Source organism: Juglans regia, chromosome 7 (assembly GCF_001411555.2).
Source record: "Juglans regia cultivar Chandler chromosome 7, Walnut 2.0, whole genome shotgun sequence".
Lineage (NCBI taxonomy): Eukaryota > Viridiplantae > Streptophyta > Magnoliopsida > Fagales > Juglandaceae > Juglans > Juglans regia.
The window spans coordinates 3,952,612-3,973,641 of record NC_049907.1 but is presented as its reverse complement, the minus strand read 5'-3'; the positions used below and the strand labels follow the sequence as shown (position 1 = coordinate 3,973,641).

The 21,030-nt window shown below is 34.2% G+C and overlaps 1 protein-coding gene across 1 annotated transcript; it reads right to left on the bottom strand.

Moving 5' to 3' along the window:
- Positions 1-1,444: 1,444 nt before the first annotated feature.
- On the bottom strand, positions 1,445-10,090 carry LOC108995347 (succinate dehydrogenase [ubiquinone] flavoprotein subunit 1, mitochondrial). Its single transcript, XM_018970904.2, has 16 exons — positions 9,778-10,090; positions 8,952-9,119; positions 7,060-7,147; positions 6,480-6,626; positions 6,234-6,374; positions 5,648-5,733; positions 5,455-5,547; positions 5,292-5,355; positions 4,986-5,129; positions 4,353-4,540; positions 3,757-3,931; positions 3,468-3,638; positions 2,963-3,032; positions 2,753-2,873; positions 2,631-2,668; positions 1,445-1,938 (listed from the first exon to the last, which is right to left on the bottom strand). Exons 1-16 carry the CDS (start codon positions 9,889-9,891, stop codon positions 1,836-1,838), a joined length of 1,911 nt encoding a protein of 636 aa, XP_018826449.1. The 5' UTR covers positions 9,892-10,090; the 3' UTR covers positions 1,445-1,835.
- Between the last annotated feature and the right edge of the window lie 10,940 nt (positions 10,091-21,030).

The window sequence follows — 21,030 nt, the reverse complement described above, 5'->3', positions numbered from 1 at the left end:
TGCCCCATGATTGTGATGTTTGTAATTTTGTTAAGAGAATTACTTCATCCTCACCAAATCTATAAAAAGTGATTTTACATATTCACGTGCCAATCACTATAATTTTAAATTTAATTTTTGGACAATGTAATATTAGGGGTGTAAATCAATCTAGTCCGAACCGAACCGATCACTTCTAGTGGATCGGATTGGATCGTTAGCTATCAGTCTGGGCCACTTTCAAATGGGGACCCAATCATACAAAAAAATCCATTATTCTTAAAATATACAAAAAAGTCTGCAATGTATATTTTTGGCCTATTAGTATATAAAAAAGTACACAATATTTATAATTTTAAATAATACAACTATTTAATTTTATTTGCACATTTTTTACTTAAAAATAACCTAAAAAAAATTGTTCAAATTATCAAAATTGATAATTATATATTAGTTATGATATTAGTTAATTAATAATTATATATTTAACATTTTATATTGTCAATAGGCATAAGTTATATGAAAATTACATAATTTATTTATATAATTACTATATATAAAAAAATATTTAAAAATATATCTTTGTAGTTCGGTCGATCCGGAGTGAAAAAGCCCCACCTCGGGACCGGACCAAAACCCATTTGTCTCTCAAATGGAGGACTGAAACTGACCAAACAAGTGGTTCGGACTATTCTAGATTTAATACGATGAAATTTGCGAGTGATAAATTCTTGATTTAACTTTTTTTAACTTTTCTTGTTGTGGATAGTTTTAGATTGATAAGTGACAACTTCTTCAAAAATGTGTTACACTCTTATCGTTTTATTTCCTTGGACGATTGATCTTCCATCCATCCCTTCTTTATGTTGCAAAAGGTTTTTCTATTTTCCGGTTGTTGGGTGTGCGTGGGGCCTAAAAAACGGCCCATCTGTTTGCTAACGCCACATTGACTATACATCCATTACAGAGCACCACCCTGTTTGGTAACGATAAGGTACTTCTTCCACGTTATATTATGTTACATACGAATTAGAATTAAAATTAAAATTGATTCTTATATTTATCGAAACAAACAAAAACTATATAATAACTAAGTCTTGGGAGGGACCTACTATTGATCCCAGGGAGTGTACATACATAATCAGCACCCTGATTCATAATACAGATTATTTAGTCAAGGGATTGAATATATGATGTCCAACATCATTCACAAGTTGAACCATTAACCATACCTCCAAGACAAATGAGAGAGAGAGAGGATCGACACGACATCGTTTCCTTCAAGATATTAGACAAATCATAGGTAGTAATAAGACATGAAGTAATGTTATATGTTATAAAATGCAACACTTCGAACATTCTTGGATCATCTTTTATTTTTTATTTTTCATTTTTTAAAAGAAAAATTGAGAATATATTATATAAAATTATTCAAAGATGATATAAATAAAAACAAAATTATATATAGAATAATAGAAATATTTATTTATCACTCGAAGCCCAAGACGGCTCTTAAAAGTCCAAATGGCGATAACATGTTGTAGGCTCTCAGCTAAAAAACATCCCAAGTTATAAACCAGCTTGTCATATCTATGAATCCTGCGTTGCTCTTCAAAGCATACAATTAATTATTCAACTTACAATAAATAAAATACATAACCAACCATCATTCTCTGATGCAGATGCAAATCGGATTCTGCTTGAGATGGATCCATATCCTTTCCCTTTAATGCACAATTATTGTCAAGATGCTGTTACCACCTACAACAATTTTATTCACCCACTCTTTATCTTGGGGGAGTTATGCTTATGCTTGTAAAGAAACACCATCCTTGCAGATTTTTGGAGCCAATGTATCAATATACACGAGCTTTAGGCGGGAATGACTCGATCTCATCATCTAATGTGTTAAGGTGAACCGGCCTGTACTCTAGCCGGACCTTCTCATTCTCCCAATACCTGCAAACCAAAATATATACAATTCAGATGACAGAAAAATTCGAAGCAGACTGAATAAATAAATAGTAATGATAATTATATTCTCAATAAGTAGTAATTTGATATTATACTCAAATACGTAATTCAAAAATATTTGATCATTGTTTCAGTTGTTTTTATAAAAGGAAATAATGTGATGCATAAGCAGTGAGAATATTGACGCGGAATGATTCGATTCATTTGAGGCTTTCTTGTTTGGCTTTGTCATTCCAGTAACAGAAGTTTGGAAGTTGACGGCAGGAAAGGGTATATAATTTCTCTCCTCATGTTTGGATGTTTAAAAGGGAAAAGACGAGAGGCTAATTACAAATTTACAATCACTATAATTGATTGACCATCAGTTGAGGGCACTCTAGGTTTACTGCAAGAAGTTCAATTTAGGCATTCTCCCTTCCCGTCAAATCATCCCAATTTTGGGAGGATAAAGATGCCAAAAGGTGGGGTATCATCCCTCCACTATAAGAATAAACCACCAAATCACGTTTCACACCAAGTATACATGTGTTAGTTATTCAATGGAACTCTGTCCAAGAGACTGAACTGTGACACCACACCATATGACAACACTCTTATGTCCAATTCTACTGCAACAATAACAATCAATATATCCTTGATCTCAAATCAACAACATTCTTTCAGGATTGATAACTTACCCCATCGTGTGTTTCATCCAGCTCTCATCATCTCGTTTCTGCACAAGAAGAGAAACATAATTCATTATACAGAAAATCAACACTAAATAAAAACAATTAAGTTGAGAAGAAAAGTGACAAACCGGAAAATCTTCACGAGCATGTGCTCCTCTGCTCTCTTTCCTGGCTTCAGCAGAATGCATTGTGATACAAGCATTTATCAAAAGGTTTTCCAACTCAATAGTCTCTATCAAGTCAGAGTTCCTGCCAAAATTTTAGAATAAGCTTACAAATAAATGATTAAATTTGCATGCAAAATGTTGATCATGAAGATCCTTATCTCCACAAATTACCATATCAAACTCCGATCCTTCAATTTAACATCGTGAAAGCTCCCCCATGCCTTGTCAATCAATTGGCAGCCTGCAGAGACAACAGAGAGAGAGAGAGAGAAGGCAATGGTAAGGATACTCATTATTAGCTGATTCAAAGGTTTAATAGTATTATTGGTTTCCGAATCCATGTAAATATCTGTGCACGGAAAACTTAGGCCTTGTTTGTTTTCCAAAAAAATCTCATCTCATCTCATCTCATCTCACCTCATCATTACAACTTTCTCAAATCCCCACACAAAATAAAATAAACAATTCAACTTTTTCAAATCCCAAAACAACAATAATATTAAAAAATATATTTTAACAATATTTTATTCAACTTTTTAACTTTAATCTCAACTCATCTCATCTCATCTTATCTCTGAAAACAAACGGGCCCTTAGTTCCTGTTGGATTGGGTTTCAAGTTCAGACTTCCAGCTAAGAAGCATAAAAACACTGAAACTGCAACTTGCAAAAAATACCTTCTTCTAATGTTTCCTGTGTGCGAAACACAGCTGCATTACTTTGCATTATCCGTTGCATATTCAACCGAATTTGTGAAGTTGGTATTGAGCCATTTGAATTCCTTATTTTGTCCAGCCATGCAATAGTCTTCTCACCAGCATCCTTCTCCAAAGGTTTTTGTTTCTCCCCTATAAGATTTCAAGTGGAGGCATCTTTAGTTTCTTGTGCTTATATTACTTACTAAGAAAAGGTTCCTCATGCTAATGTCATAATTAACTCTCCAAAGTAACATAAAAACAAACTAGCCTGGTCTCTGAATCTCCGCAACTCTATTTGCACATGCTCGTCCAAAAACAACAATGTCAAGAAGAGAATTTGCACCAAGTCGATTGGCACCATGAACTGATGCACATGCTGCCTCTCCAGCAGCCATCAATCCAGGAACTACTGCATCTGGGTCATCACCTTTAATAGTAACTACCTGAGAAACAAAAGGCATACCAATAAGAAACAATAAGACATTCATAGAAGAACTAGGCTCTAGGACAATTTATAATTGAAGAGGAACCACAAATATCATCAAGCAATAGACACTGTTTATTAGTAACAGATTTTAAGCATTAAAATTAACCTCTTAAGTCGCTAGATTTAAATTTCATATGATCCATTTTATTTATATATTTTTTACACTTAACAAAAAAAAAACTATTTATTCTTTATAAACAAAGAAATGTAAAGGTGAAAGTGGAAAGGATTGGGGCCTTGAAATAATTTGTTACACCAGTGCTTATTTTGTTTGTTATGGCTTGGATTGTGCTTGGGATAGAGAAATACACAGCTTTTAAGGAGGGTAGGCTCCTTATTATAAGATCTTAAGATGGTGTTCTTGATCTAAATTATACCTCGCCATGGTGATTAGTGGGAACTCCTCCCATGTTATAGTGCACCGTAGGTAAAACAGGAATGGGTTCCTTTGTTACATCAACGCCAGCAAATATGGCAGCAGTTTCAGAGATACCAGGAAGTCTCTCCTTAAGTACTTCAGGGGGCAAGTGATTCAAGTGGAGATAGATATGGTCCTTCAAAGGTCCTGTAGAAATTTAGAATAACAGTTACAAGGAAACACGAAACAACTTGTAGACATTTTAGAACTGAGCTGGTACTTATTCCTTATCAGTTAGGTTTCCTTCAAAACCTAAACCATTGCATAAAAATTGAGTTTTGCTACTCATCATCCCCACACACCACACTTATTTTTTTATTTTATTTTATTTTAATTAGTTTTATTCTTCCTAAACTAATTGAGTTCTTCTACTCATCATCCATACACCACATATTTGGTAAGAGAAAAGAATAAAAAAACTATGTATAGTGTGTGGTGGGAGGATGATGAGTAGAATTTTTCTAAAAATTATGTCTGAGTGCACAGTGTATACACAGCACACATGCACTCACACTTGGACATTATGTATATATCCCACATGGAGAAAAAATGGCACAAGGATGAAAAACATAAATCTAGGAGCCTGTCATACCTACACCACGACCCTCCCGAATTTCCATAGTCATGGACCTGGAAACAACATCTCTTGATGCAAGATCTTTTGCTGTTGGGGCATAACGTTCCATAAAACGCTCACCTTCACTGTTCCTAAGAATACCACCTTCACCACGAGATCCTACAATTTGCAAATAAAAATGCAAAAAATAGTTTAAGAAAGATCATTGATTACATTTAACCAAGAATACTGTAGTTAAAATCATAAAAACTGACAAGAAAACTACACAGCATGCAACCAAAAGCAATCCCGGATCTCCAGGATTACTTGATAATTACCAACCTTCGGTGATAAGGCAACCGGCACCATATATACCCGTCGGGTGAAACTGCACAAACTCTAAATCCTGTAGGAGGAATATAATCAACAGAGGAAAAATGGATACATATAAGGAATAAGAAGACAAGTAAACAAAGAGGTTGAAGATTGAGGAGTAACAACAAACCTCAAGTGGAAGCCCAGCACGTGCAACCATGGCATTGCCATCTCCGGTACATGTATGAGCTGAGGTTGCAGAAAAGTATGTTCTACCATAACCCTGAGAAAAGCATGACGTATAAAAATATTTTTGCTTAACTGAAATAAACATTTCATTAACAAATACACAGGAAAGAAAAAAGTATCAATGATTATAGTACCCCTGTAGCCAGAATTGTAGAAGCAGCTTGGAATCGATGCAATGTTCCATCCTCCATATTTAAGGCGATTACTCCTTGGCAGCTACCTGGATATCCAACATCAACAATCAAGAATCAAACAAACCTCCCCATACAATGAACAAAGCTCCTCTATCATCTGAGTTCCTATGAGTGCATTGCCCTTCTTTTCCCTTTCCCTTTTTAAGAAAGGGAGTAATTCCTGACAGTATATGCAGCTGAACATATCACCTTGGCAAACACAGTGACAACATCTTAAGACCCATTGACATGCAAAGACCAAACAAAGTACTGATGCATGTCATCCTCAGGCAATATCAAATAATCTCAACTAACGAATCTTCCCTAAACTAGAGCATGGGTATGTTACAAGAAAACGTATGTATATTGTGACTATAGGAATGAGAACAGTTTGCAGTAGATGCAGCTACAAGGAATGGGACAGTGGCAACACTTTTGAAACCACAAGACACGAAGATATTAGAAGAAATAACATAAAAGCTAGCTAGATGATTATGCTGCATTATCAACCAGGAAGCAAAACCAAAACTATTATGCTGCAACTTACCATCACTGTTCATTAATAGATCCAAAGCAAAATATTCCACAAAGAATTGGGTATTATGTTTCATAGCCTGGCCATATAGAGTATGTAATAAAGCATGTCCAGTCCGGTCAGCAGCACATGCACAACGATACGCCTGTCCACCTATAATGATATAAAAACAAAAGAACCCAAATTTAGACAATCTTAAACACGCTCCATGAGAAAGACATTAAAAAAAAAAAAAAAAAGATGGCTGCATCAACGTACCTTTTCCAAAATCAAGGCTTTGACCACCAAATGCACGCTGATATATTTTTCCATCTTCAGTTCGAGAAAATGGTAATCCATAATTCTCCAGCTCAATTACTGCTTTCGGTGCCTCCCTACACATGTATTGAATTGCATCCTGATCACCTACATGATACACAACGCCCTTTCGTGTTAAAAATACAACAAACAAGGATGGGCAAATAGTTGATATAAGTATTGCAATGGCCGTGTCAGTGCAAGAGACCATGTGTCACCATTAGCAGTGAGAGCTCAACCATTCTGTACAATTTATATGGCTTCCTTACATAAAACATTTTGGGTTCTTCAAGGTAAACACCCCATTACATAGAGCAAGCACCATAACACTAACAGGAAAATACAGGCATGGCACTGGGAATTTATATTACCGAAAAGGGTACCTAGATGTGGAAAGACACTCAAAACAAAATGTGAAAGAAATCAATACAAGCACAACAGGCTTCTGATCGTCATTGTGATTCATAAAAAGACAGTAATTTGCTTGATCTAAGAACACTGCAAATAAAATTAATGACTGTCTGTACAACCAGAAACATACCAAGCCAATCGCTTCCCTTGACTGTGTCATACATGTGCCACCTCCAGTCATCTTCGGTCATGTTGCCCAATGCAGCATTTATACCGCCCTATACAGAATTGAAAGATTATAGTTAAGCAAAGGATCCAAGCGATTCACTTACATTAAAAATAAACATAAAAATAATAAAATAATAAAAAAGAAAAGATCCATTCACAGCCATAATTGGTGAAGAAGAATGAATAATTCATAATTGTCAAACATCAGTCCAGAAAGCCCCAAATATAGGAAAGGAAACCAAAGAATTGAATTATAGTGGCCCAAATCAATTACATGAAAAAAAGTTATCAATTAGTTTATCCCAACAAGTGCATAAGATCAACTGCAAACTAACCCCAAGGGGTTGGCCCAAGTGGTGAAAGTCTTGGTCTTAAGGTATTACTCCCTTCAAGGTTCAAGGTTCAACACCTCATGGGTGCAAATAATCATTTGGGGCCACACCTCCTGGTAAAAAGCAGACGATTTAACTAGGGGTGAGTTTGGTCTGGTCCGGTCCCGGGAGGTTTTGTGGACCGGACCGGACCTATTCGATCCAGGGTTTTCCCGCCCTGGACAAGAACGAACAGCCTAAGGACCGGTCCAGTTCGGTCGGTCTGTTCGGTCCAACCTCCTTTTTTTTTAAAAAAAAAAAAATTTAATTAATAAAAAAAATTTATTTAAAATACTAAATTAAAATTAAGTGACTTATTAAATGAAAATTACATAATAAATTGTACAATTATTAACATATACTAGCATTATATATTATAGTTATACATTAAAGAATATAATAATACATTGATCTAAATATATATAGTTATAGACTTAGTACCAATACTATAACTAAAAACTATACTAGTAGTATTACTAATATACTATATGTTAGTGATAAATTGGTAATACACTACTAATTCTATATTAAATAATACTCTATGTAGTTATAGTGATTTAATACTAACATATTAAGTTAACTATACTAATACTATTATAAATTTATACATATACTATAACTCTTATAATATGTTAATATATTAATATATACTAGTACTAAATTATAGTTATACATTAAAGAATATAATACTTATGTAATATTGTGATATATTAATAATTAATTATATACAATTATTTATATAAATAATAAAATATACTTATATATTTTTTTTAATTTTTATTCGATCCGGTCCGGGGTGAAAAACTCTTGGACCGGGGACCGGACCGAATTCATTCGGTCTTATATAATTTGGACCGGACCAATTCGGTCCGGTCCAAAAATGGCCGGTCCGGACCGTCTGAATCTCACCCCCCTAGAATTAACCAGTTCCGTGTAGGGAAACTTCTGAGAATGCGGTGCACGGGACCGAGGTTTACTCTGCAGGGATGGGTCCGAAGGGCCCTGCCTTGGAGAGATTCTCCGACATAACAAAAAAAAAAAAAAGAAGAAGAAGAAGATCAACTGCAAACTGAGCACTCCATATTTCCAATAGGGATATAAAAATCAGTGTGAAAGCAGAGTCATTGAAAAGGCTTTTGGTTGACCAGTACAGGCTACGACTTGGTTTACACATGACCTGAAGTAAGAATTTATAATCATCAGCAGGTCATTAAAAATCAAAGACACGATCATATTGGCAACAATGTGCTATTTATTATTTACAAGAACAATGCAAACAACCTCCCAGTGCATACATGTCAATGAAAATATTCCTACAACAGCTCTACTGAGAATGACAACCTCACGCTGAAAATCATATCTGAAGCAAAGACAGAGCAAATATCATTATACCATGAATAAATTTAGAACATCCAAGAACTGGAAGAAACTAGCAGCATAATACAGGATCACATACACAAATCTTAGTTCTAGTATCTCATACCTGCGCAGCAACAGTGTGCGAACGAGTTGGGAAGAGCTTTGTAATGCAGGCTGTATTGAATCCATGCTCCGAAAGCCCTATTGCTGCTCTAAGCCCAGCACCACCAGCTCCTACAACAATCGCGTCATATGAATGATCAACCACAGTGTATGCGGAGCGTCCCCCCGTCTGCCACAAGCAAAAGGGATGTGTTAAAACCACTTGCAACCGCATTATAGCCAAAAAAGCAAAAGTGAACCCCCGCATTGAAAAACATATAAAAAAAAATGCACCAATAGAATGTTCAAACAACTAAAATAATTATAAAATAAATACACTAAATTATAAAAAAAGAAAAATCGCAGCTGCGTCAGCTTAAAGCAGTGGAGAGGGATTAGATAACGAAAACTCAAAAGAGAAAAATTCAACCGAGCCAGCTAGCTGTGTTGGACTCGTTTCAATAAATATTGATGCTGCTTGGAGCTCCTAACAGTGGAGCATCAGAGATGAATAAGCTTAGATTCTCTCATTTCCTACAAGTGCTCGGCAACCACTCGGAGAAAAAAGTAGACAAAAACAAAAATCCATGCGTGAGCAAGAGGCAGATGGGTAAATGCTTTTTGAAAAAAATCAAGTACAACGACGCCATCACGAAACTAATCACAAGTATCGATCAGAATCCAAACAAATTCCAAGTGTGTCCATGAGAAGGGAAAATCAATCAGGTAAAGAACGTAAAACATAGCTCAAGTATCGCAAAAGGCTATGAAAGGGGAATCGGAGATCGAGAAGAGCATTAACCCTAAGATTAATCATTCGACGTGCAAGAGGGGGAGAGATATCGCACCGATTCAGTGGAGAAAAAGCGTGAAATGTGAGATCTGAGAGAATCATTGGGGAGAGATCTCTTGTAAGAGGCCGAATAAGGGAAGCGAAGCCCTCGAGAAACGCACCGCCACATCTCGTTTTAGCTAAAGCTATCTCCGGCTGTTTTCTTGGCTTTGGACGTGATGATGCTTTGTACGGCTTTTATCTGTCTCTGTAGCTCTCTCCGTTGCCTGGGATGCAGTGCTGTGGAGGCGCAATGGAAATGGGAAGGAATAAAATTACTGGTTGAAGCCTTGAACATGCAGCAGCCCACCTAATTATTTTTCTTTAGTGATTCTATTTTTTAAGCCCATTCTAATATTTAAACTTTAAAAGAATAATTAAATTAAATTATGACATATTAATAATTTATTAAATATATTATTTCCCTCTCTCTCTCTTAAAAAGCTTCCAATTTTCGAGGCCTCTTTCTGTCTTAGGGTTGCAAATGATCCGATCTGATCTATTATTTTTTCGATTAATAATAAATTAGATAAAAATTATATTATTAATTTATATAATTATTATATAATTAACTAATTGATATTATATATTAGTTAATTCATAAAATATTAACAAGTGTTAAATAATATATTTAAAAATTTATATTGTTAATTGTATAATTATTATATATAAAATATATATTTTTTATTTTATTTTTCATTCGGTCCGGTCCAGTCTGGAAAAATCTTAGACCGTGGATCAGACAGAAAAATTTTGGTCATCTAAAATGTGGACCGGACCGGACCGACGGACCGGACCGGATCGGACCGTTTATCACCCCTATTTTGCCCTCATTTTTTCATCTATTTACTTTGTCTATCAAAATAGTTTCTATTTTCTTAATTTATTTTATTTCCTTTAAAAACGAAAAAGATAGATTTACAATTTTTCAACAACTTTCGAGATATACGTACAGCACAAGAAGACCAAGCTGCAAATTGTTTGGAGGATAGTGGTGATTTTATCACCGCGCGTGGTCCACACACGCCGCTCACAACTGTACGTGGTTCTCATGTGCCACCCTTTCCTACAATTTTTCTCACCACACGCGTTGGATTGTTGAAATCGCCACATCAGATCTTTCAAATATGACTTTTGTGGCTGGAAAGAGACAAACTTTTTGCCTTCAAGCGCCATCACAAATTTTGAAATCTATTAGAGTTGGTCTAAACTGTAATCTGTCATTTTTCACATCTATCTTACTGCTTTCCTTATTGTTTTCCTTATAGTTTAGTAAAAAAAACAAAAAGAGTTCGTATCTTGGACATTTATCTGTAGAGATTGAGTCATTCTTTCTATGAATGGTGAGGTTGAGTCTATGCTTAGGCAGAGTGTTATCTCTTAGACGTTTATTTGTAAAAAAATATCAGCAGTAGTGAAAACCATACCAGTCACAAAAGAAAATAGTATACTGATGGAACTTCAAATGTACTAATTGATTTATGAGGTAGTGGTTGATACGAGGATATCCCTACATGTATCTGGTCATGGATGTAAATTTTTTTTATAAATGAATGATAACACTTTACTTAAATGTACATATATATATATATATATTATTTATCAATTTGTAAATAAAATTTTTCTTTCTTTTATATAAATTTATTTTCTTAAAAGACTTTTCCATAACAATATAAAAAGTAACGGTTATTGTATTATCAAGCTAATATGTAAAACTCATTATCTATAAAGAAATATTCTAGCCACAAAGTTATTACACATAAGTAATCTAACAAATTAATGTGGTTTGATGTGATTTATCAAATTGTAGAGTTACTTTTATTGTAAAACAGATTTGACAGATTACATAAAAATTATATCAGTTTGTAAGTAAAATGAGTAATGCTAGATATAATTTTAGAATTAGAAACCATGCGTACTCTTTGAAAAAAGATTGAGTTCACTATTAAAAAAATATGTTTTTCAAAAAAAAATGTACAATACTTGCATATCATAATACTATAAATATTATTTCTCATATTTTTTTTTCTCTCAAATAGATTTGGTTATTGAATTTGATGTCAATATAAAGTAAACTCAATAAAATTATAACACGGCAAATAATTAGATGCGATGAAATTATATTCATATATGTGGCATAAAAGATGACCAATTAGCATTATACCATATCATGATTAGAAAAAGAAAAAGAAAAAAGCATATACCATATCATAAAAGATGAATAATTATAATTACAAGTCCTACGTAGACACACCCTTCACACCGATTCGCAAATAGACATGCGCTAAAAAATTTTAATAGAATAAGTATTTTTCATTAATTGTTGATGCGTCCATATGTGGTTATTTTTAGATGCCACGTATACTGTCAGCGTCACCTTTTATTTTTTTGCTGCAGCCATATTTTCTAAAGGAAAATAGCTTGTCTTTTGGATTTGATGATTAATATATTTTATTTATTTATTTTTAATATTTAAAAAATTATCACTAATGAATGTGTGTATTTTTTTTGTACTAACGAGCAAGCTAGGCAGTAAAAACTGGAGGCACAATAGCACTACATATTTCTAAATCTCGATGCATGCCACTATGAAATATGCAAATTTGTAACGATCGAGTATATAACTTAAGGGTCATTTGGATTGTGAGAATATTTCAACTCATCTCATATCATCTTTTTTTATACAGTTCTTCTATATACAGTCGTTAGATACAACTGATATACAGTCATTCATGCCACGTCAGATTTAAAATGAATTCTTTCTCTCTAATCAGCTCGGTTTCTCTCTCATTAGTTCGGTTTGTTTCTCTCATCAGCTCCTTCAGCTCAGTCTCTCTCTCTCTCGCATCAGCTCGGTCTCTTTCTCATCAAGAATCTTCACGTCAGTTACGTTTGCACACCGTTTACTCTAGACGTTTGCAATAAGCATTTTTCTTTTTTATAATCTCTTTTTTTATTTCTCTCTTTAAGCTTTTTAAAACTTGGGTAGATGTTTTCGGCGTCAATGACGCTACGTATCACGTTGTTCACCACGAATGAAAAAACCGCCTGCGTCAAGCCGTGGACTGATCATTGGTACTACCAACAACTACCAAGGGCGAACGCGCTGGCGCATTTTTAGTCATCGAAGGGTGCGATGGAGAGGTAGCCACACGGCCACTGAACTCACCACCAACGTCTAAAGAAAAGTCCTATTTAATTTCTTTGCGAAAGACGCAAGCATATTTATGTCATTTATTATACTCTTACTAAAATTTTATTTTTATTACTTTTCTGGTGCTATCTATTCAATATTATCTTTATAATGAAAAGAATGTTATCATCCGTGATTCCGTAATCACATTTGCACACTTGCTAATGTGACATTTTAAATGGCCTTTAACGTGTTGTATTTAAAACAAAGAATTTCATTTCTCTTGTCTCATTAACCCTTATATATAGAGAGATAAATGATGTTTATAATCATATAATATGCAAGTATTGAACACTCATTTTAAAAAGAATTAGTCTATATACAGTCCTTGAATAGCGATTGTTCAAGCAAACTTGAATCGTTTGTTTTTAAAAAAATTTTAAAATCACAATAATATCCCTAAAAAATAGTGATTTTTTCCATTTAATGAAACACATCAATGGGCACAAGCAATCCCCAAGTGGAGAACTGCAAATAAAATTTTTCTTCTGAAAAAAAATAAGTAAATATGAGATCCATATAAAAAAATTAATTTTTTAATAACAGACCATACTCTTTTTTAAAAAGAGTGCGCATCATTTTCACAACTCATAATTATATATATATATATATATATATATATATTAAACTTAAGACTTATAAACAATATCATATAAACACGATACAATGTAGTATATAACATTCTCCATTTTGATATTCACAATGGTTTGGCAAACAAAATTTGGGATATAAAAATCCTACGCCTCCGTATATAGCGGCATATTCTTTTAAAAACAAAATAAATGAGATTTTTTAAGGAAAATAGAATTGTTGATATATTTACAGTTCTTTTACTGCTCATTTTTCAATTAACCGATATAATCACTTCATTTCATTAAAAATAGATTTTAATTTTACAAGACTGCCCTTTATTTGATATAAAGTTGTAAAAGAGTTATAACTTAATCATTTTTCATTTTTTTTTCAAGTGTAGATATGGTGTAAACTGTAATTGAGAATAATGATAGGCTTACTACCTCCTACCACCCATTAACTATTCCATAGTATATTTGAAACTTTGATTTTTATATTATTTTATTTTAAGTATTTTTTTAACATCTTTAATCATTAAGAAAAAATTAAAAAAAATATACAACTTCACTAATAGTCACTTCCTCAACCACTAAGTAAAAATAATAATAAATTTTTTTTTTAAAAATGAAGTAATAAATAGATGGTAGGAGGGAGTAAATCTATCATTATCCTATAATTTTTTTACAATTCTATTTAAATTTTAAGTAGAGTATAATTATGTAAAATTGAAGATGTTTTTAATGAAGTGGCTTACTTATATTAGTAGATTGTAAAATAGTTATAGATATATCATTAACCAATAGAAAAACATGAACTCTACGAAACTACACCCAAATCACTGCAAATTAAGTTGATCACCAAGTTACACCTTTATTCTCTCTCCATCTCTCTCTTAAAAAATAAGGGTTCTAGATCTAATTTTTACCGGAGGAGGAGGAGCTCATTCTCCCTCTCATTTCCCTCATTCCTCCATACACCCCCACCTTGACTATCAAGATAGTTCTTTTTGGTTAGTTTTATTTTTAAGACTGAAAAAGACAGATTTATAGCTTTCCGACAACTTCTGAGAGACATGCGCAGTCCAAGAAGACTCCCTGCCTACAAATCGTTTGGAGGAAAGTGACAATTTTGCGAAAATCATCGCGCGTGGTCCTATTTAAAGGGGTTATCACTGTGATAACCAAAGCACTATACATCTTGCCAAGAATTCAGTCTACCACGAAAGGTCTAAACATATAGACATTCAATTTTATTTTGTGAGAAATGTAATAGCTTCTGGAGAGGTTAAAGTAGAAAAGGTTCCAACTGAGGAAAACCCTTCTGATATGATGACAAAATTCCTACCAGCTACCAAGTTTAGGCATTGCCTAAATTTTATTAATATGGAGAACTATTAGAGCTCGGATTACTTTGCAGGAATAGTCTAGAGGAAGAAAAATATCACTTTGCAAGGATAAAAGACTTGTCAAGGTGGAGATTTGTTAAAGATGTGTCAAGTTTTTAAGTTTGTATTTTTCATTAATGGCATTTTTTTTGTAAATAGATTAATGGCAAAGTTGTAATATTGAGTGATGGCAAACTTGTAATATTTGAGTTTATATAAAAGGCTATTGCCTACTGGACGTGGGACGAAGCAGAAGAAAAGAAATAACTTTACCTTTCATTCGACGCCACACGCACCTGGAGAGAAACGAAGGGGTTTTTTCAAACCCTAGATTTATCAAGATTAAATTGGAGTTTGAGGAGATGATCAAGTGTATTTTATGGTATGGTTTCGTTAGAGGTTAATACGAGGAAGCCAATCCATATTTTGTGCGGTGATCTATGGTTGTAAATGATTGAAAACTCAAGTTCTTTGATGCATTCTTCAATAATAAAGACTTCTAGATTGTTCCTGTCGTAGATATAGACCATTAGGGTCGAACCACGTAATTTCTTGTGTTGATTTTGTATTTTTTTTATTATTCTTGTTTTTATTTTGATCTTGCATGAGTATATACTGTGATTTCAGGTTTTCTATTTAATTTAAATAAGAAAACTAAACCGATACGTTAATCATATATTTTCTTGGATTTGGTTGTCTGATATTCAATATTAAATTGCATATTACAACCACTCGTTAATCTTGTTTTTGTTTGAGTATTTGTTTGTGAGAGGCTGAAAATATAACAAGTGGTATCAAGAGTTTTGGTTTGATGGGGACTGCAAGGTTCAATATTGAAAAGTTTGATAGAAAAAATGACTTTGGGCTGTGGAGGATCAAAATGAAAGCCCTTCTCACTCAACAGGGTCTTCAAGAAGCTCTTCTTGGAGAAAAGAAAATGAAATCTGTTGAAGAGAATGATAAGAGAGAAATCTTGAGGAAGGCTCATAGCACACTCATTCTTTCTCTCGGAGACAAAGTTTTGAGGGAGGTAGCCAACGAAGACACCGCTGTTGGAATCTAGCTGAAATTAGAGAGCCTCTACATAACAAAATCTCTGGCCAACCGACTGTACAAGAAAACAAAACTCTACACATTCAAGATGTCCGCAGGAATATCGATTTCTGACCATCTCGATGTTTTCAATAAAATTATTTTAGATTTGGCTAATATTAATATTAAAATTGACGATGAAGATCAATCAATTTTATTGTTGAGTTCTCTGGATAATTCTTATACTAGTTTGAAAGAGACCATGATGTATGCGAGGGAAACACTGACCTTAGATGAGGTTCAAGCTGTACTACACTCCAGGGAATTACAAGCCATTTCTGAAATAAAATTTGAAGCTGGAAAGGGCTTGACTGTGAGAGTGAGAGCTGAAAAAAGAGGTCAAAAGGGAAATAATAGTAAAAATAATGTGAGAGTAGGTCTAAGTATAAAGGGAAGCAATTAAAACTATGTCACAAAGAGGGGCATTTCAAAAGAGATTGCCCCAATAAGAGACCTTACACAGGAAATGGGTCTAAGGAGGAGGGGGATGCCTCTGTTGTGAGTGATGGGTATGAGAGTGCTGAGGTTCTAAACGTGTCCGAGATTGATTCAGGAAAAGAATGGGTCCTTGATTCAGGATGTTCTTTTCACATGTGTTCTAATAAAATATGGTTTGAAACTTTTACTAGTTTAGATGGGGGGTTTGTGATGCTAGGCAACAATAAGTCTTGTAAAATCCAGGGTATAGGATCGGTGAGACTAAGGCTCCATGATGGTATTGAAAGACTCTTAACTGAGGTTAGATACATACCTGAATTAAAAAGGAACCTAATCTCACTAGGTATGTTAGACCAATCCGAGTATACCTTTAGATCTGAATCTAGATATTTGAGGGTTGCTAAAGGTTCACTTATTGTGATGAAATGAGTCATTTAAAATGGCTTGTATACCCTCATTGGAAAACTGTTATAAGTAAGGTTTCTTCTATTCTTGAGAAGGGTGAGGATAGGTTTGTTCTATGGCACAAAATGTTAGGTCACGTGAGTCACAAGAGACTTTTAGAACTACATAAACAAGGGTTGCTAGGTGAGAAAAAGCTGGAAAATTTACCTTTTTGTGAGAATTGCATCCTTGGGAAAGCAAAAAGGGTAAGCTTTAAAGCAGCCACTCACACTACAAAACAAATCTTGGACTATGTACACTCGGACCTTTGGGGTCCAACTAGGATCAACTCACATGGAGGGAGAAGTTATTTCCTCTCTATAATTGATGACTATTCCAGAAAAGTGTGGTTGTACATTCTTAAAAATAAGAGTGACACTTTTGAAAAGTTCAAGGAATGGAAGAAATTGGTAGAAACTCAAGTAGGACGGAAGGTTAAGAAATTAAGAACTGATAATGGGCTTAAGTATCTCTCAAGTGAATTCAATCAGTTTTGTAAGAAGGAGGGTATGGCTAAGCATAAAACAGTAAGGGAACCCCTCAATAGAATGGTCTAGCCGAGAGGATGAATAAGACCATATTGGAGAGGGTTAGATGCTTCCTGTCAAACTCAGAACTTCCTAAATCTTTTTGGGCTAAAGCTGCCACAATTGCAGTCCATTTAATTAATAGGAGTCATTCTTCAGCCATAGGGTTTAAGACTCCTTAAGAAATGTGGACTAGAAAACCTTTTAACTATGACTACTTGAGGGTATTTGGGTGTGTTACGTATGCTCACACCCGAATTGACAAACTGGAACCAAGAGCTATGAAGTGTATCTTTGTAGAGTACCCTGAGGGAGTAAAATGGTACAAGTTATGGATAGATGAGTCAGGGATACAAAAGTGTATCATTAGTAGAGATGTGATCTTTAATGAATATGAAATGGCTCGAGTTAAAACTAAAAGACTTGAACCCACTCAGGATACTAACCCTGAGAAGATAGATCTTGAGGTGGAGCAACCTGACAATAATTTGAGAAAATTAGAAGACCAGGATGTTGAAACTCAAACTTCCACTTTAGGTGATGAGGACCAAGGTGGAGTTAGTTCATACAACTTGGTCAGGGATAGAAAAATGAGGGTTATAAAACTCCCAAAGAGGTATGGTCAAGCTGAGATGATTGTTTATGCTTTGACTGTAACATATGAAGTTATAGAAATGGATCCTAGATCCTACAAGGAAGCCATGAAATTATTGAGTCTCATAAATGGATACAGATCATGAATGAGAAAATGGATTCTTTGAAAAAGAATTATACTTGGGAAATGGTTGTCAAGCCTGAAAAGGCTAAGCTAGTAGGGTCTAAATGGATCTACAAAAGGAAAGAGGGCATACCAGGAGTTGAGGGACCTAGTTATAAGGCTAGCCTGGTAGTAAAGGGATTCACTCAAAGGGAAGTGATAGATTTTAATGATATTTTTTCACCTACTGTTAAACACAGTTCAATAAGATTAATTCTATCCTATACTGCTTATGAGGATTTACATTTGGAGCAATTAGATGTAAAAACAGCTTTCTTGCACGGTGAACTAGATGAGACTATTTACATGCAACCCCATGAGGGTTATGTAAATGAGTCCAACATTGATCATGTTTGTTTACTTAAAAAATCATTGTATGGACTTAAACAGTCCCCCAGGCAATGATACAAAAGATTTGACTCTCATATGTGGACAATGGGTTTAAAAGGAGTCATTATGATAGCTGTGTGTACTTTAGGCATTCTGGGGACCACATTATCTACTTACTCTTGTATGTAGATGACATGCTTATAGCATGTAGGGATGCCGATCTAATTGAGGAAGTCAAGTGTATACTGAAAACATAATTTGAAATTAAGGAACTTGGGCCAGCTAAGATGATATTATGTATGGAAATAGTTAGAGATAGGAAAATAAGACTTCTCTATCTATCTCAGAAAAACTATATCACCAAGATCCTCAATAGGTTTGGCATGTCTAATTTAAAATCTTTTAGCACACCAATAGGACAACATTCAAAATTGTCCATAAATCAAACCCCTAAAACCGAGGAAGACATTAGATTTATGCAAGATATACCCTATGCAAGAATGGCGGGAAGCATCATGTATGCTATGGTGTGCTATAGACCTGACTTAACTTATGCTGTTAGCATGGTAAGTAGGTTTATGAGTAACCCTGGGAAGCCACATTGGCATGCTATGAAGTGGGTATTACAGTATTTAATTGGAACTCAGTGTCTAGGTTTAAGGTTTGGAGGGGATGTGCAACAGGGGAGTGAGTTAAAGGGATTTGTGGATTCTGATTATGCTGCTAATTTGGATACCAGAAAGTCTTTGACTGGGTATGTATTTACAGCATTTGGATGGGCTATTAGTTGGAAAGCTAATTTACAATCTGTAGTTGCTTTATCAACAACTGAAACTGAATATATTGCTATGACAGAAGCAATAAAGGAGGCTATGTGGTTAAAGGGTTTTTTACATGAGTTATGCATATTTAAAGGGATTATCACAGTTCACTGTGATAACCAAAGTACTATAAATCTTGCCAAGAATTCAGTATACCACGAAAGGTCTAAACATATAGACATTTGACTTCATTTTGTGAGAGATGTAATAGCTTCTGGAGAGGTTAAAGTAGAAAATGTTCCAACTGAGGAAAACCTTTTTGATATGATGACAAAATCCCTACCAGCTACCAAGTTTAGGCATTGCCTAAATTTGATTAATATGAGAAGCTATTAGAACTCGGATTACTTTGCAGGAACAGTCTAGTGGAAGAAGAAGATCACTTTACAAGGATAAAAGATTTGTCAAGGTGGAGATTTGTTGAAGATATGTCAAGCTTTTAAGTTTGTATTTTTCATTAATGGCATTTTTGTTGTAAATAGATTAATGGCAAAGTTGTAATATTTGAGTGATGGTAAAGTTGTAATATTGAGTGATGGCAAACTTGTAATATTTTAGTTTATATAAAAGACTATTGCCTACTGGACGTGGGATGAAGCAGAAGAAAAGAAATAACTTTACCTTTCATTCGACGCCACAAGCACCTGGAGAGAAACGAAGGGGTTTTTTCAAACCATAGATTTATCAAGATCAAATTGGATTTTGAGGAGATGATCAAGTGTATTTTATGGTATAGTTTCGTTAGAGGTTAATACGAGAAAGCCAATCCATATTTTGTGTGGTGATCTATGGTTGTAAGTGATTGAAAACTCAAGTTCTTTGATGCATTTTTCAATAATAAAGACTTCTAGACTGTTCCTACCGTGGATGTAGACCATTAGGGTCGAACCACGTAATTTCTTGTGTTGATTTTGCATTTATTTTATTATTCTTGTTTTTATTTTGATCTTGCATGAGTATATACTGTGATTTCGGATTTTCTATTTAATTTAAATAAGAAAACTAAACCAATCACGTTAATCATATATTTTCTTGGATTTGGTTGGCTAATATTCAATATTAAATTGCATATTACAACCACACGTTAATCTTGTTTTTGTTTGAGTATTTGTTTGTGAGAGGCTGAAAATATAACAATCTTACTGCTTTCTTTTTTGGTTTACTTATTGTTAATTAAAATAAAAAAAAGTTTGTCTCTCGGACTTTTGTCTGTAGAGGGTAAGTCTTCTCCTTCTATGAAAGGTGAGATTGAATCTCTGTTTAGACAGAAAGTGTTGTCTCTTGGATGTTTGTTTGTAGAGACTATCAGCAATAGTGAAGACCAGACTAGTCACAAAATGAAATAGTGTACTAGTGGAGCTTCAAATACATTATTTTGGTTTATGATGTCATGTTTGATATAGAGACATCTCATAATCTATCCAGTCATGAATGTAAGTTTCTTGATGAATAAATTATGACAATTTCCCTTCAAAAAATAGAAAAAATGAACTTTTACCTACATTTTTACTAAATATTTAGAATGCTCTTATCCATGATCTAACTCCATAATAAGTACTCCTCCCTTCATCCCAAGTTAGAAATAAATAAATGGTTCTTATTTTGGACTATGTGAGGCTCTCGCAATCACTTTGCTCCAAAGCCCATGTTTACACGTCCAAAAGGTTCATCAGTTTTAGTCCACAACAGGGTTCATTTGGTGGCTACTGG

Bases quoted from the DNA above. Each gene is read 5' to 3' on its own strand.
- LOC108995347 (XM_018970904.2), bottom strand. From the start codon at position 9,891: ATGTGGCGGTGCGTTTCTCGAGGGCTTCGCTTCCCTTATTCGGCCTCT. The intron at 5,548-5,647 runs GTACTATAATCA...TGCTTTTCTCAG, and splicing joins CTACAATTCTGGCTACAGGG to GGTTATGGTAGAACATACTT. The intron at 3,932-4,352 runs GTATAATTTAGA...TTTGTTTCTCAG, and splicing joins CCACTAATCACCATGGCGAG to GTAGTTACTATTAAAGGTGA.